Source organism: Panthera onca, chromosome A2 (assembly GCF_046562875.1).
Source record: "Panthera onca isolate mPanOnc1 chromosome A2, mPanOnc1 haplotype 2, whole genome shotgun sequence".
NCBI lineage: Eukaryota > Metazoa > Chordata > Mammalia > Carnivora > Felidae > Panthera > Panthera onca.
In genome coordinates this window covers 561348-578306 of record NC_138340.1, presented here as the reverse complement: position 1 = coordinate 578306, position 16959 = coordinate 561348, and the positions used below count along the sequence as shown (strand labels likewise).

Sequence of the window (16959 nt, the reverse complement as noted above, 5' to 3'; positions counted from 1 at the left end):
CCGGTTTGCGACGAGTGGCCTTGCTCGAGGCTGTAGGCCCTAGGCCCCACCGGGGGGACTCAGCCCCCTTGTTCTGTGGCGCCTGCTGCCCCGGAGGGTGGCCGTCCTCTCCCGTCCCTGTACCGAGCCTGCGGGGGGGTGGACGGCGGGCATCGGGCCCTGTCCACGTGCGCGAGGCAGGCAGCGCTGCCGTGTTGCTTCGACTTGGTTTCCTGCTGCTTTTCTCGCGCAGAAGTTTGCAGTGAGATCACCCAGCTTCCTCCCGTTACCGTCTGATTTCAGGAAGTCTTCCCCCGGTTTGCTTTTCTTTCTGTTTTAGTAACTGCTTTACCGGGATATAACTTCTGTGCCACACAAGCCGCCCATTCGCGGCACACCGTTCAGTGGGTTTTAGTGTTGTCACTGTTAGAACTTGTCACCCCAGAGGAAACCCCGTCCCCATCACCAGTCATTCCTCCCCACCACCACCCCGGCCCCCACGAGCCCCCTTCCCATCCGTGGATGAGCCTGTTCTGGACGTTTCACGCACATGGATTCACACCTCGCGTGGCCTCTCGTGTCTGGTTCCCTCCCTGAGCATCGTGTGTTCGGGGACCGACCGTGGGGCGGCGGGGGTGGGCGCCTTGCTCCTGCTCGCGGTCGATGTGCGCGTGTGCCGTGGACATGTGTGTATCCATTTGCTTGCCATTGGACAGCGAGTTCTTCCACGTTTTGGCAGTTACGAATAATGCTGTGGGCCTTCACCACAAGTTTCGCGTGGACGTGTGTTTTCATTTTTCTCGGGCGTGTATCTGGGAGTAGAATTGCCGGGTCGCCTGGAGGCTGGTTGCCCGTTGGAGGAACCGCCCGGCGGTCAGCACCGCAGCCGCCCCACGTCTCGTCCGCACACCCCTGCCCTCTGCGGCTCTCCTGGCGGGGCGGGCTGCGTCCTCGCCGTCGCCCGGGCTGCTTTTCCCTGACGCCTGGCCACGCTGAGCAGCGTTTGTGTGCCTACTGGCCACTTCAGCGTCATCTTTGGAGGGAGGTCTGTTCAGAGCCTTCGTCCGTGGCGGGATCGGGCTGGCTGGCTGTCTGTCCGACCAGGCTGCAGGTGCTGTCGGTTCCCGTGTGCAGGTGTGTTATATACGCTTAACACGCACAAGTCCCTGGTCAGTTACACAGTCTGCGAGAGCTTTTTCCGTTTTTTGTTTTTGCAAACGTCTGTTCCTAGCGTTGGTATGTTTACACGTGGCCTTGACTTCTGGGATTTGCTCCTGGGCTTGGTATGACTTAGGGATGTGTCTTTTCTCCCTGGGACAGATGGTGCTCTTGATACTGTGAATGCCTAGCGGGTCCTTACTGCCCGAATTGCCACACTCCTCGGGATTCCCAGGTGGACATGGGTCTGTTTCCAGCTCCTCTTGTCTGTGGATCAGCCCTGGTTTTCCAAGTGACAGCTCTGTAGCATGTCTAACGGTGGTACACGTCTCCCCTGCCCCTGCAAACGTACGTACATTGTTTGCCAAAGGCAGCCAGGCACAGAAGGTCACGTCCGTGTGACTCCACTCACGGGGGGGTCTCTAGAGGAGTCCCGTCCACAGAGACAGTAGATGGTGGGAGTGGGGGGTGTGGTGGGGGGCGGGGAGTCAGTGCTTCATGGGGACAGAGTCTCAGTTTCGGGAGATGGAAAGTTCTAGAGACGGATGGAGGGGGTGGCTGCATGACTGTGAGTGTGCTTGCCGCCCGTGAGCTGTGCACTTAGATGTGGTAGGTATTCCGTATATTTTAACCACAGTAAAAAAAACAGAAAACGACTTGGTTATTGTGTCCTTCCCCCCACAGTGGGGTTTTGTGTTTTGTTTCGGTTTATTGATACTTAGTTTGTGTGTTTTGTTTTGGGGGGGGGGCATAGCTAGTTACTGAGGGGTAGCTGACAGGGTGTCACTGGTTGCACCTGAAATTAACGTGACTCTTGGCTGTTCTTGAACATGGACTTCGTACAAGAACAGGGGTGCCTGGGGGGCTCCGTTGGTTAAGTGTCCGACTCTTGATTTCGGCTCAGGTCACAGTCTCACGGTCCCGGGAGAATCGGGCTCTGCGCCGTGGGATTCTGTTTCTCTCTGTTTGCCCCTCCCCTTCTCATGCCGCGCTTTCTCAAAATAAATGAACTTAAAACGAATATGTAAACAATCCTTTTGCTTTTGGTTGAGTTTGCTTGGTCTCTGAACCCAGGTGCAAACCTCTGGCTCAGCTGCACACGAAGGACTTTGAACAACTTTGAAGCTCCGTTCGAAGTCGGCAGAGTTTCGGGCGTAGAGGCCACGGACGTTCCTGTCATTCTGGTGCAGGGGGCTTTTTGTTGCCTCAACCTCCATGCCCTCCTTCCAGCGGCACCTGGCCTTCCTTTGAGAATTCATCCCTTTTGGGGACCAGATCCTGCCTATGCCATTGAGTATAACCTCCCTAAGATTGGTTCAGGTTGGGCTGTTGCTCAGACACCTGCCTCAGGCCTCATGGAAGAGGTGCCCCCTCCTTGGATACGGGTGGATTGAGGAGGGGGGCCCCAGGCCCCTGTGACGTGCTGTGAGCTGGGTCAAGCCTGGCCTGAAGCTGGCCCTGAACCAGTAAGTTACCAGGCACCTCATGAACGGCATCCAGAGGCCTTCGTTTACAGGCCTGGCCAGACTTCAGGGGGAGGCTTTTCATGACCTTTGCTGTTTGAATAATGCCCGTAAGTGGAAAGGTGCCGTCTGGCTGAACACGGAATACAGTTAAATGGTCTTATCTGAGCTTTTTTTTTTTTTTTTTTTTTTTTTTTTTACTTATTTTGAGAGAGAGCCCACGAGCTGGGAAGGGCAGAGAGGGGGAGAGAGAATCCCAACCAGACCCTGTCAGCGTGGAGCTTGACGTGGTGCTCGATCCCATGAACCAGGAGATCGTGACCTGAGCAGAAATCAAGAGTCTAAAGTTTATTTTGAGAGAGCAGGCAGGGAAGGGGCAGTGAGAGAGAGAGAGAGAGAGAGAGAGAGAGAGAGAGAGAGAGAGAATCCCAAGCAGGCTCCACACTGTCAGCCCAGAGCCCAACTCAGGGCTCAGTCTCACAAACTGAGATCATGACCTGAGCCCAAATCAAGAGTCAGACGCTTACCCAACTGAGCCAGCCAGGCGCCCCTCTTCTGACCCTCTTAAAGCATGTATCGGGTGGGCGTGTTCTTTCCGTGAAGAGCCAGACCATAGGTATTCTCCGCCCCGGGCCAGACGGCCCCTGGGTGCTTCCTCGGCTCTGCGGGGACATGGGCAGCGCGTGACGAGGTTTGGCTGCGTGCAGTTCCGCGTTGGGCTGTTGGCCGGCCCGGTGATCTCCTCTTCCAGATCTTTCTTAGCTGCTGCCGGGGAGGGCCGGGCAGGCTGTTGCAGAGCATTCTGACCGGCACTGCTGCTGCTTTCTAAGCCTGGGGTGCGCAGCAGCTTCCGGGGGGCTGCTCTGTGTCAGGAGGGGAAGGCCCCTCCTGCCACTTGCGTGTCTTGGTGGGCGCGAATTCCGTCTGCTTTTCCGCTGCGTGTGAAGAGTTGGGATCTTCCCAGCGCCCGACCGTCCCCGGCCCTCCGGCATGAACCCAGCTTGGGGGGTGGTCTCTGAGCCGGGTGGGGGGGTCAGTAACAGGAATTGGGGGCAGGGGTCCTCTTCTGCTCCGGGCTGAGGGTTCACAGTGCCGTCTCCGAAGGTGGCCACAGAATTTAAACCTGTTCCTCAGGCACACTGGCCCCGTTTCCAGGGCTCGTGGCTGCCACACTGGACGGTGAACGGACAGCATTTCTTTCATCTGGAAGGTTCTACCGAACGGTGCTGGGCTAGAAGTTTCTATGAAGTGGTTGTTTGAGGTTGTGTCTGCACAGCTGGTCTCAAAGGCCACTGGAGCTCACACAGCTGTAGTGGAACTTCTGTGTCCTCTGTGTCCCTACCCCCAGCCTGCCACCACCAGAGAAGATAGGCTCCGATTTTAAACTTTATTTTAAGCAGAGTAAACGTGCGTGTGAAAGACGTACATCGTGACCAAGATGGAGCTCACCACGCGCCTAAACCCCACGTGTCCCGACTCGGTTTTCCAGGAAAGCAGGGGCGTGGTGCTGCCACTGGCCGCTGCTGTCTGGCTTTCGGAGTGGCCTCCGGTGGTGGCCCAGCGGTGAGAGGTCAAGGCAGAGCTTGTAGGCCCACGGGGCAGCTGGCCCCGGGGGCAGGGCCGTGCGGCAGGGACGTCCGAGGCTTCTCTGAGCACACGGTCAGTCCCCGGACGACTGGACAGCAGGATCTCCCAGCGTGGCTGGGTCGGGTCACCAGGGCACACAGGCAGACGGAGCGGGCTTCAGCCTCACCCAGTGCCCCAGAAGCTTGTGGAAGAGGCAGCCGGCAGTGCCCTCACCGGTACGGGCTTGAAGGAAGAGGCCAGGCCTCCCGTGGCCTCCCGGTAACTGGACACCCACAGGGATGGGAGCCAGGAACACACGGTGTGCCCCACACCCCGCGCACCAGCTACACAAACTCGGGCTGCCTCTCGTGGCCGGTGCCCGCTGCGATCTGCCCATCGTGGAGCCACGTGACGGGCAGTCCGACCTCGGCCACATTGTTGCACTGATTGGTGTTGAACTCGGAAAGCTGCTCTGCCGGGCCCTCCCCGGCCCCGGCCCCCAGCTGCTCCTCGCTGCCGCTGCCGCTGCCCTGGGCCTCCTCCACGCTGGCCTCGCTGCCCTGCTTCTCCAGGAAGCTGAGGCGGTACGCGCCCCTGCCCGCCGGGGACGGCAACTCCGAGGCCTCCTCCCCCTCGGAGTCGGAGTCGTCGTTGGAGGCCACTTGGGATTCTGCGAAGCCAAGGAAGGTGGGGTGGGGGCAGAGAGGCCAGTTGCGCCGTGACCAGGAGGGACCTGGGGTCCACCGCCTGACCTGCTGTCCTCTCGCCCGGCCCGCTCCCTGCCCTGGGACCACCCACCCGCAGGCCGAGGTGCGGGCTCAAGGCCCAGGGCACCCACGTCGGTATCTACAGAACACCTCAAAAAGGCGTCTCTTTGCTGGCATTTGCAACAAATTAAGAGTTGATATAGGAGATGTCCCTGCCCATGGGGCATGTGGCCTCCAAAGCCCCTGACGTGGCCCCCTAACACCACATGGTCTGCCAGCGGGCATCCAGGCTGCCCCGCTCACCTGGACCCCCGTCTGCAGGCTCCTCCCGCAGCGGGAGGGCAGCCCCTGCACCCGCCTCCGGGCATGGCGCCTGCACCCCATCCTCAGCCCGCCGGTCATCCGCGTCCTCCTGTGGGCAGCAGAATGTGGTCAGCCGGGGTCCGGGATTCTGGCCCCTCCCAGGCTCTGTTCTCCGTCTGGTTAACTAAACACCCGGCGCGCAGATGGCCTGATGCCACTGTGCCCGGTGTCGCTAAGCAGGTGCGACTCGCCCACCTAGGGCAGAAGGCCGCGGCCGGCAAGGCCGAGGTCCCGTGTGGACGCCAGTGTGCCCTGCCGCCCCGAACACACACCCCCTGGAAGAGGGCCTTCCACGGGGACGGGAGCACGAGGCTCGAGAACAGAGCAGACGGGGCTGGCGGACAGGAGAACGGTGGCACGAGATTAAAACCCAGCAGCCAGCTGAGCTGGCAGGTTGGACCCAGCTGGGCAGCACGTGAGCGTGAGGATGTGCTGTAGGCGGCACGGAGACGGGAGACCCACGGGGCCAGGCCGAACGCGAGGTCCGAGGTGGGCTCTGGAGGCGGGGGGGGGGGCACGGCCACAGGGCCTTTGCACCAACAGTGGCTCTCCCTCAAGGGTCGAGCCCTTCCTCCATCAGTTCTTTGCTTAAAAGATGCCTCCAAGGCCACTTCTGACCACCCGGCCCAAAGCAAGCGTGTCAGTCATTCTGCCTCCGGCCCGGCCCCCTGCTCAGAGCGGGCAGCCCTGCGGTCTGCCAACACCCTCCCCTGGCCCCCAGGCACCTCGGGCTCCTCCTCGAAGACCAGGTCGTAGTGGGCGATGAGGGTCTCCACGATGCGGGCCTGGTGGGGGTAGTCCACCAGGGAGGACAGGGACACGGTGGCCTCGGTGGGCCTTGGCCGCAGCAGCGTGGGTCCAAACACGATGCCCAGGTTCCCCGGGGTCATCTTGTTGTCCTGCTCCACCTCCACGATCCTGGGGGCCACGCGGGCGCGGGAGCAGGTGTGAATGGCTCCCCCAGGCCCCCCACAACCCGGACCCCTGCCAGGCCGGCCCTCACCTGCGCAGGTGTCGCAGCAGGTACCGCAGTGTGGCCCTGTTCTCGGGCGGCAGGCCCTGCAGGCGCTCCCGCAGCCGGCCGGCCATGGCCACGGCTGCAGCCTCGCTCTCGGCGGCGTCGGGCCGGCCCCGTGACGCCGCCTTGGCCTCGGCCTCCGCCTTCAGACTGTCCTTGGCCAGCCCCACGAGCTCGTGGTAGAGGCGGAAGGAGATGAGCGGTTCGGGCAGCTGTGGGTGACGGGTCGGACGGGGTCAGAGGCCCCCAGCCCGCCAGTCCTCCCCCCGCCCACCCCCGGTCCCGGCTCAGCGGGCACTCGGCCCCACCTGGCGCAGGTAGAGTTTGAGGACGTTGCTGACGTCGTGGGGCGAGGCCTGGGACAGTTCCACCAGCTCCTTGCCATTCTCGAAGTCCTGGCACAGCTTCTCCACGCGCGTTTTCACCCCGTTGACCCGGTAGATGCCCTGTGGGGGCCGCGGTCAGCACGGCCCCCGCCCGCCGCGCCGCCGCCCCCCCCCCCCCCCGGACGAACCCCCCGCTGCTGCCCCGGGGCTGGTCACCTTGGTGTGCAGCGCCCGCCGCTCGATCTCACAGATGCACTTCTTGACGATGAAGGGCACGCCGTCGGGCATGCCACGGGCCGCCTGGCCGAAGTCCTGGCCGAAGAGCTGCAGGCGGCCTTGGAGCTTCTTGTGGCCGCACTGGATGGCCAGCGTCTCCAGGCACTTCTTGTGGCAGGCCAGGCAGCACTGCGGCGGGCGGCGTGTCAGCGGCCCCCTCCCAGCGCCCTCCCGACCCTCACTCCCTCGTGGCGTCTCCGGAAGCGCCACCGCTCCCGGCTCACTCTGTCTCCTCGGCTGGGGGGACACGCCTGTGCCTGCCACCCCAGCTCCTTCCTTCCAGACGCCTCGCTTTTCCTGCCGACAGCCCGGCGGTCCTGCCTCCGGGCCTTGGGCGCTCCCCCGGGGCCCTCCGGTCTCCAGATGCTCCCCTCTGCTCCCAGCTGAGCGGACCCTCCCGAGCACGTAGCCCCAGCCGTCCCCCAAGCTCGACCCACCTCCTCGCACTCGGCGCCCTGGAAGTAGACGTAGCTGTTGCACTCCCTGCACTTGGCTGGCGTGCGCAGCTTCCGCAGCCGGTGCGTTCGCGCCGCCTTGGACAGCCCCACGTGGCGGAAGGGCCCACTGGGCACGGCCACCGGCAGCTCGGGGGCCATGCCGTTGAGGTCGGCTGCGGGGCGGGGCCAGCAGTCAGCCTCGCGGCCGCAGGCCAGCACCGGGCCCACCGGCCTCCCCCTGACACCGGGCCCGGGGGCCCCTCACCCTGCTCGAAGGCTGATGCCCCTGCGCTGCCGTCCTGGTCCGCCAGCTCCTCGCCGGATGACATCCGCTGCAGCTTCTTAAAGTCCCCTGCACGGGAGACCGGCGTCGGGCACCCCGAGCCACGAGGGACCCTCCCCAGAGGGCTCACGGCCGCCACAGCGTCCCATCACCCCCCCCCCCCCCCCCGGCTGCCCCAGACGCCCGGCAGGCGGGGGCCTCTTCACCTGAGCCAGGGCCGGGGTCCAGGCTGCCCTCGGAGTCTGCGGTGCTACTGGGCCATGACTTGTGCACCTGGTGGCCACACCCACCTGCAGAAGGAGGCGTGTCTCCAGTGGGGGGGGGGGGGCGGGCGCGGGGAAGCCACACCCACCCCGCGCTGCGCCAGGCGCTCACCCCTGCGGTCCTTGGCCAGCGCCCCCTCGGTGGGCCCGCTTTCCTCCTCGGGACCGCCAGCGGCCTCTGTCCCCACGGCGTCGCTGACGTTGAGGCTACCCTTCCGGGTGCGCATGACCGGAGACCTGGTGGACGGAGCCAGAGGGAGGGGACGGGCCGGGGGTCACAGAGGCGCTGCAGGCGGGAAGCCCGGCCCCCGCGGGGCCCGTGCCGCTGGCCGTACCAGGTGTTGGTGGAGACGTAGGGCTCGAAGTCGTAGCGCACGTCGGGCTCATCGCCCCGCTGCAGCTGGCACACGTGGGAGGCGTACTGCTGGCCGGGGTCGTACAGCTTGCTGCTCTCGCACAGCATCTGGAAGTGCACGGGCAGCGGGGCCGTCTGCATGTGCATCATCTGGTAGTAGGAGATGGTGGCCTGCGGGCGGGCGGGCAGGCGGGCGGGTGGGTGGGCCGCACCGACCGGGCCCAGGGCCCCCCTGCCCCCCGCCCGTGGCCAGAGCGCGGGGCCGCACCGACTTGATGGTCTGGTCGCTCTGCCGGATGACCTCCTGGATCTGCCGCAGCACCGTCACCTTGGCGTCCTCCAGCTCCTGCTTCTGCGTCTTGGCATCGGCCACACACGTGCGGTAGGTGGCCATGGCCTCCTCCGCCTGCATGGGGGCAGAGGGGTGCCCGGAGATGCCTCAGCCCGGCCTCGGCCCCCGGGACGTCGCCAGGCCGGCCGCAGGAACCGAGGCGGCAGAACGGGCTGGGACGCGTTCCCACGGGACACGCAGCCTGGGCCGGTGCCGCGGGGTTCTGCCGCCAGGGCCCCCTCCTTGTCTGCGCTCACCTTGTTCTTGGCCTCCTCCTCCAGACGCCTCCGCTTGTCCAGGGTCTTGGAGGCCGCAGCCCCGGGCCCCGTGCCTGCCTGCTCCTCCTCGGCCTTGGCCGCCAGGAAGCGGGCCTTGCTGTGGTCCTCACAGCGCTGCCCGTAGCCCTGCTTGGCCTTGCGAAGGTTGGACTCGGCCTCTTGCTGCGGGCAGGAGGGTGAGGGCACCAGTCCAGAGCCGGGCTCCAGCTGGGCTCCGCCTCCCGGCCCCTGTCCCCAACCACCGCCATCAGCCACCCACACGTCTTGTGCCCACGGCCCTGCGGGGCAGAAAGAGGCCCTACCCAAGAGTGGACAGGAGAACAGGAGGGGACGCCTGCCTACGGACCCTGGGAGGAACGGGCGTCCGGTGTGCCCACATCACAGCCCCCGCAGCTGAGACCTCCACCCGCCCCCGCCAGAGTGGTGGCCACCCTCCCGTCTCTCACTTCCCCTCCTACGCAGGAGAGGTGTAAGCCGCCCCGGCAGGAAGCCAGGCGCCCTGAGGGTTGGTCAGAAACATGGCGAGTCTTCTGGGGGCCACGCCCCAGCCTGCGCCGTCAGAGGCTTAAACGTACAGAAACTAGCTTGTGCAAATACCAGGGGAAACGTGGAGAGGGTCTGAAAACCATTTCGCTGTGGGAAGGCCTTGAACATGGGACACAGACCCAGAAACCACACAAGAAAAGGCTACCGCTGACACACTCAGGCTTCTGGCTGGCAAAACAGGGCCAAAGGTAGAGTCAAAAGCCAAAGACGATAAACCGGGGGGGGGGGGGGGGGGGCCGTAACTCACATCAGCAAGGGCTGAGATCTCTAGTACGTCAAGAGCTCTGACAAATCAGTAAGAAAGAAAGAAAGAAGGCATCATCCAGCCCAAGATGAACAAAGGGCAGGAAACAAGTGTTTCGAGGAGGGAAGCAGAGGGAGCTCAGGAGAGGCTCACACGTTCACACCCGCCCCCAGCCGTCCTGCTTTGGGCACCCGTCGGAGATAAATGTCCGGTCGCAGGTCCGAGAGACGGACGCAAGGTGTCACAGCGCTGGTGCCTGAAACGCCAACAGCCCAGCGGTGACGGGAAGGTAGCAGTAGGATTTAGTGAACTAAGTCCGGTGGCCTCCACAGCTGAGCACCTGGAGCGGAAGATGCTCCCCTCCCCACCCCCCCCCCCCCCCCCAGATTGAGGTGCCCAAGCCTCCAGCCACGGGGACGGGGTGTAAAGGGCCAGGAGCAGAAGAGCCAACCCGACACGCTGGCGAGCATACGGAAGGGGAGGGGCGCTTGCTGGAAGGGGGGGAGGGGAGGTTTTCACTGAAGGCCCCGTTAACGTAGCTGGGAAACACACGGATGCTTCCTGCTTTGGAAAAGTCTAAAACCAAACTGGGGAAAAGAGACACAAAGGAGGCTGGTGCTCGCACCAGACCCGCTGCGCCTGCGCGGGGGGCGCACGGGCTCCCCACTCCTCTCTGCACCGCCGCGGGTGGCAGCCCGGGATCTGTCCCACGCAGGGCCCGCGCCCCCCTCGGGCGCCACTGCCAGCCTCCTGCGGGCACAGGAGGCCACAGCGCCGGGCCCCTCCCACCACCCCGTCCCCACCGGCCTACCAGCTTCCTCTGGGCACGGTGCCATGACTCCTTAATCTCCTTCCTGCGCTTCTCATGCTCAAGCCGCCTCAGGCTCAGGGGCTGGTGGGGGGCACAGACCGTGAGCGAGGGGGGGCCCTGGCACACCCCCGGCCTGCCCGCCCGCCCGGCCGCCCGCCCGGCCCACCTGGATGAAGGTCTGGTTCTGCAGCGTGCCCACCGCCTGCACCATGTTGTGGCCGAACTCCAGCTCCTGCTCTAGCGCCAGGGAGTAGATGGACAGGAGGGGCATGTGCGGCTGCGGGGTGGGGGTGGCGGTCACGGAGGAGGGCCCGGGCGGCCCCCCTTCCCTGTGGCCCCTCTGGGGGGTGTGGAGACTCACAGCCAGGCCCCAGGGACCCCACCTCCTGCATGACGCTCTGTCTGCAGTTATGCACGATTTTCTGCAGGCCTTTGGCGAAGTCCATCTCTGCGGGCAGGGGCGGCGTGAGTGCGGGGCTGCGGGGGCGGCGCCTTCCCCCGGCCCCGCACCCCCGGGCCGCTCTTACCCAGCATCGTCCGCTTCTCCAGGTAGCCGATGAGGTCCTTCATGTACTTGGCCATGTTCTTGGCATACAGCAGCGCAGCATCCACACCGCCTTCGCAGCGCTGCAGCAACATGTCCACCTCCTCGGGGGGCAGGCAGCCTGCGGGGCGCCCGCTTAGCCTGGCCCGACGCCCCCCTCCCTCCCTCCCCGCCCGCCGGGCCAGCGCCCGCCCGCCGGTCGTGTCTCACCGTCACAGTCCTCGGTGCTGGGGGTGGAGCCCTCGCTCCCTTGCGAGTACAGGCTCTCCATGGTCTGTGTGGGCGGGGGACGCGGGTGAGTCGCCCCCCTCCCATCCCCCGGCAGAGAGGGACGGCCCCCAGAGGACACGGGAGTGACTCACCCCACCCTGCTCACCTGGCTGGGGTCCCCAGGGGGCACCGACAGGAGGGTGCTGCTGTCCACTTCCCCCATGAGGAACTCGGACACGCTGCAGGGCAGGGCAGGGCAGGGCAGGGCAGGGTGAGGGCCGAGACACATGCGGCCCCGGGCTCCCCAGCCTCGCCCCAGCAGCCCCACGGCACTCACGTGCTACTGAAGGAGACTGCGATGGTCTCCAGGGCCTTCTCAAACTCCCGCTTGTCAGACTCATTGTTGCATTCGTAATGGAAGGCTGGCGGGCAGAGACAAGGACGAGGCGGCTGACCCACCTCTGGAGGTGACCGCCCCTGCCTGCGGCCACCTGAAGGGAGCTCCCAGACCAGGGGAGCAGGAGGGCGGCCGTGCCTGTCAAACTGCCATGCGCCCTTCACAACCCGCTTCGAACGCCCCCTCCCTCGGGCAGCCCTCCCCGGAGCCCTCGCCACCCTGCCCCGGCTGGCTGACCTCTGATCTTGGCAATGAGGGTGCCCGCGGCAGTGAGCGTCTCCACGGTGTTGAGCAGCGGGAACCTGGAGATGATCTGTCGCATCACACGAAGGGCCTCCCCCAGGCACTCGTGGGCCAGGGGCCGGCGGGCCTCCAGCAGGTCTGTGGGGCACGGTGGGTGTGAGCAGGGAGGAGGCGCCTGGCCCCAGGAGAGCCAGGGGCCTGCCCCCTCCTCAGGGCTCCTGTCCCAGGATGGGGAGACTGAGGCAGAGGTGGGGAGGGCAGAGCTCACTGTGGGGCCTCAGGTGAGGCACAGCCCCTCTGGGCTGCGGGCCAGGGCCACAAAGGCCAGACCACGGCTCAGGCAGTCCCTTCTCAGAACTTTCTCTTCATGTCCTTCAAGAGACCAAACTCCTGCTCGTCCTTCAAGCTGCAGGCCTGGTGCCCCCTCCTCCGTGCAGCCCACCGGGCCCCTTTCCTGCCACAAGCTCACAGGGCTGCTCAAGTTTCTGTCCAGCTCTGGACCCGCCCTGCCTCCTGCCACGATCTGCTCTCCCCTGCCAACCACCCCGTGAGGCAGGTGCGGTCATCATCCCCATTCTGTAGATGAGGAAGCTGAGGCACAAAGAGGGGCAGGGCGTTCTCAAGGATGATGGAGCTTTTCTGTGTTCACTAGCTCTGCAGGTATGAGAACTCCAGACAGGAGGACCCCAGGTGGCCTTATCTCCAGGGCAATGGGGAGCCATAGAAGGTGCTAGAGCAAAGCCGGGCAAGATCAGATCTGTGTTTTGGAACGTGCCTTTAAGTGCCCTCCATGAACGGTTTTGTTTTGTTTTTTTAAGATTTCAGTTTTAAGTTATCTCTGTACCCAACCTGGAGCTTGAACTCACAACCCCAAGATCAAGAGGCACACACTCTGGGCACCTGGGTGGCTCAGTCGGTTAAGCATCCAGTTTTGGCTCAGGTCACGATCTCGTGGTTCGTGGGTTCAAGCCCTAGGTGGGGCTCCCTGCTGTCAGCACAGAGCCTGTTTGGGGTCCTCTGTCCCCCTTTCTCTCTGCCCCTCCCTTGCTCGTGCGCACACACTCTCAAAAATAAAAATAATTTTTTAAATGTTTTTTTTTAAAAATCACTAAAAAAAAAAAGTCACGGGGCGCTTGGGTGGCTCGGTCGCCGGAGTGTCCGACTTCAGCTCAGGATATGATCTCGTGGTTCGTGGGTTCAAGCCCCACATCAGGCTCTGTCTGCCTGGAGCCTACATTGGATTCTGTGTCTCCCTCTCTCTCTAACCCTGCCCTGCTCACTCTGTCTCTGTCTCTTAAAAATAAACATAAAAAAAAAAAATACAAAAAAGCCACACGTCTACGGACGGAGCCAGCCAGGCGCTCCCCCACAGTCTTCGTTACCGTGTGTGCAGACGACACTGTGTGCAAAACACACGCCATTAAAACCACAGGAGTCAGTGGAAGGAGAAGGGCCGACTGCAGACACGAGACACGGAGGCAGCCTCACCTCCTGTGGCCCCCGCGCCCCTACTCCGAGCCTGGCAGACGACGTTCAAGACACCAGGTAGAGCCTCGTGGGCACCGAGGACCCCACTGAAAGCCACCTCCGGGGAGACCCCAGCACCTCACGCCCAAGCACACGCTCGCTGCCTAAGACGACTTGGGGAGTGGGGGGGAGCTTCAGGAAGCCAGGGAAGCCAGCCATGGGGGGCGGGGGTCACAGGCACACCCCTTCCCGAGAAGGTCCTTCCCCACACCTGCACCTGCCCCGGCCCCGCAAAGCCCAGGTGCCCCGGACGTGCTGCCAGCCGGACCAGGGGACCCTGCACTGTCCCCTCACTTGGGGCTCCACCCAGAGTGGGTGTTACTGTCCTCACAACCATCACAGCATGCCGAGGACATCTGACCCCCGCCGGCTACCCCGCAGGCCCCGTCGTGGCCCCATTTCACAGAAGAGACACCTGAGCTCAGAGGAGGAGGCCCAGCAGGGGAAGGGCCCAGACTCAACCCACATCCTCTCTCGCAGGTGCCCAAAGCGGGTAGAAGGGCGCCCTGCCCCGGGCCCAACCTCCCTCAGGACGCAGCCTGGCTCGGCCCCGCCCAGGCCCGGCCTCCAAGGAAGCACAGGGATCGGATCGAGAGGAACCAGGAACTGAGATTAGAGAGTTTCCCCAGGAAACAGCTCCGGCCCCCGCCTGGACCAGATAACCCTGGGGGGCTCCCACCTCCCGACCAGCAGGGCCAGGCCTCCGCTGCCGGGAAGGTCGGATCCCAGCTCCCGCCCCTCCTTGGCTGGAAGAGCCGGGGGGTCAGGGCCCGACGAGGGGCCTCTGTTTCCTCATCTGTAAAGCAGGCGCCTGGGGGAGCGGGGTCAGAGCACTTGGCACGGTCCCGGCACTGCGGTTTCTGGGAGGAGCGGGCAGGGCCACAGGCTGCGCACGAGGTGCCAGGGACAAACAGGAAGCGGATGAAAATAACTCGGCAGGAAGCTGGGCCGTCAGCGCCGCACGCAGGAGAAAACGGAACTGCCATCCCGCAGGCCACTGGCTCCCCCTCGTCCCCCCGAATCTGTCCCCGGCCAGACCTCAGCCCACCTCCAGTCCACGCGGGTTCCAACCTGCAGGGCGGACCTTGTCCAGCCCCAGCTCTGACATTTCCTGTGGTCCCCCATTGCCCGCAGGATCACGTCTGGGGTCCTTCACCACACGCTTCACACGCCCCGAAACCTGTTCCCCTAAGCACATCTCCATCTTGGGTCTGAGCTTGCACACGTGACGTTCCCTCTGCCCCGGTGCCATTCTCTCCTGGTGGCCACCCAACTCCTACACACCCCTCGGAGCCCTAGCTGCGGTGGCATCGCCTTCTGAGCCTCGCTGACCCCCCACCCAGGCCCCCGGGGCCCCTGCCGCTTCTCACCGTCATGCAGAACGCACTCCTTGAGCTTCTCCAAGCCTTCGGCAAAGCGGCCCACGTCGGCCAGCAGGTGGGAGATGTCCTCCACGGTGTCGGGGCACGGCCCCTCGGGGGGCAGCTCGGCAGGGCTGGTGGTGGTCAGAGGGCTGCGGTGGCCCCGGCCTAGCGTCCAGGTGCTGGATCCGGACAGCGGGAAGCCAGCAGCGCTGGCGTGGCGGCTCAGGCTGGTGGGCCGCTTGAGTGTACCCGTGGCCTTGGCATTTGAGGCTGCGCCTGGTGGCTCCAGGCTGGGTCCGAGGGACCCATCAGCCCCGTCTTTCCTGGGCAGCTCCTGGGAGGGCGGGGGAGGAGGGTGACGCAGGTGCTCCGGCCCAGGCACCGCCTCAGTTTCCCCAGAAGTACAGCGGGGCTCCGGAGGGTCTTCGGCCTGACCCCTCGGGGATCAGAGGCCAGAGGTCAGAGGGCTGAGATTTGGTGCCCTGCCCCGCCCACACCTGTTACCCAACATCCTCTTCCCCAGCTCTTTCACAAACAACCGTCTTTGCCCAAACCACAGCCAGGGGTGGGGCCTGTGAGGGCGTGGGGGAGGGGCACCCCACTTCCTGGTGGGGCAGGGAGGGCCGGGAGGGGGTCCTCAGCCCCTGCAGCCCCCTCTGGCTGCTGCACACACACCTCCTCCCTGGTGGAGACACCTCTGTCGATTCCTGTAGACCCCCAAGCCCCACGGACACGCCCAGGCCCTGTAGAGTGTCCCCAGACTTCGTGGCTCTCCAGACCCGAGGGAGGCACCCCCGGCCCTGTTTTGTGCTCTGCACCTCTAACCCTTGGGCGCAGTGGTTGTGCTATGGCTCTCAAACCCCGACGGCACCACTGCCCCCAGGTTCCCTGACCACCGCCCTGCGGAGCCCCAGGCCCAATGCCGCCCTGACCCGGGCACCCTCCCACCTACTCCCCGGGCCCCACGGCCGGCCCTGGTCCAAGCAGAGGGATGTGGGGGTCAACCCAACGCGCTCCTACCGTGAGCTGAACGCCAGGGTCCCGGCCTTTCCTGCGTGGCCCATGCAGTCCAGCCCGGTGGGGGCTGTAGCTGGCGTGAGTCCCCCGCCTGCCCAGCATGGAGCTGCTGGGCCCCCAGCACAAGGCACGCGCCCCTGGGCCCCTGCCGCCTGGGTGTTACTCCAAGGCCCCCGCCCGCTCTGCGCTCCCCACAGAGGCTCACTCACCCCCAAGGGCTGTGGGCTGGGGCTTCCCGCCCGGTTCTTTTTGGAGATGGAAGGGGTTTTCATAAGCTCCCGCTTCTTCCTGGAGAACATGGTGGGACCTGGGCCCAGTGGCCCAAGACAGGCGGGCCGGGGTCACGCAGGCTGGGGGGTCTCAACGCTGCAGCTCTCCCTCCTGGCTGCCTCGGGGCCACATTGCCGCCGGCCACCCCCTCCCCAGCTGTCAGGCCCACGTGACAGGCCCAGCCCTCATTGGCGGGCCCTCCCCCCGACAGGAAAAGGCCTCCGGAGGCGGTGAGTGACAGAGACGCAGACCTGCCCCCCACCCTCCCTGGCCTCAGCCTGGCCCTCCTCACAGTGGGCTTGAAGGTGGGGTCCCGGGTCCCACCCCCAGCTTCCGCTTTCAGGAGCTCTGCGCATGTGCTGGCCAGGGTGCCTGCGCCCTGCACTGATGCCCCGGTGTGTGGCGAGGGCACACGCAGACGCCCAGGCGCGGCCAGGAGTACGCACACACGCGTACACAAGGACACGTGCTTGGACGTCATGAAGCCCGCATGTGGAACGGACAGGCCAGGGCTTCCCTCTCAGACCCTGAGCTTGGACACACGCTATCCAGGCCCCCCGTCCTCCCTCCTCTGGCCACCGGGCAGCACAGGGCACAGCAGGCCACCGTCCCCAGCCCTGTTCCCACAGTCCAGGGACACACACAGACCATCACACTTGCCAAGCAGCAGCGCTGACGAGGCGTCTTTGGAAACAAGCCTGAGGCTACCCAGCCACGAGACCAGCCACGTGTAGGGACCCCCGCTCCCCTCCTCCAACCACCTCTTCTCTTGAAGACCCCTCACCAGTCAGAGGCTTCTCCCCTCCCCCATTCTTCTCACTTCTGGAGTCCCACCCCATCCCCAAACCCCAACAACCCCTTTTCCCTCCCCAACACTGACCCCACTGACCTCTGGTGGGAAGGGCAGGTCTACAGGGCACAGGGCCCGCAGACCACAGCCTCTGGTGCCAAACCCGCCTCTCCAGGCCCGGGCCCATCCACAA

At 64.8% G+C, this 16959-nt stretch overlaps 1 protein-coding gene across 3 annotated transcripts; it reads right to left on the bottom strand.

Moving 5' to 3' along the window:
- Positions 1-2770: 2770 nt before the first annotated feature.
- Positions 2771-16653, bottom strand: ARHGAP45 (Rho GTPase activating protein 45). Of its 3 annotated transcripts, none has more exons than XM_078443754.2 (23): positions 15916-16653; positions 14696-15023; positions 11793-11936; positions 11496-11580; positions 11325-11397; positions 11159-11222; positions 10932-11069; positions 10788-10852; positions 10571-10681; positions 10405-10485; positions 8783-8965; positions 8463-8600; positions 8175-8365; positions 7952-8076; positions 7783-7866; positions 7559-7645; positions 7294-7466; positions 6797-6985; positions 6563-6700; positions 6240-6466; positions 5962-6154; positions 5177-5285; positions 2771-4836 (listed from the first exon to the last, which is right to left on the bottom strand). In XM_078443754.2, exons 1-23 carry the CDS (start codon positions 16003-16005, stop codon positions 4511-4513), a joined length of 3342 nt encoding a protein of 1113 aa, XP_078299880.2. In that variant the 5' UTR covers positions 16006-16653; the 3' UTR covers positions 2771-4510. The 3 variants fall into 3 exon arrangements, with proteins under 3 accessions (XP_078299880.2, XP_078299881.2, XP_078299879.2); XM_078443755.2 differs by lacking the exon at positions 15916-16653 and adding an exon at positions 15710-15867 and having other exon boundaries at positions 8175-8302; XM_078443753.2 differs by lacking the exon at positions 15916-16653 and adding an exon at positions 15710-15866.
- Positions 16654-16959: the final 306 nt, after the last annotated feature.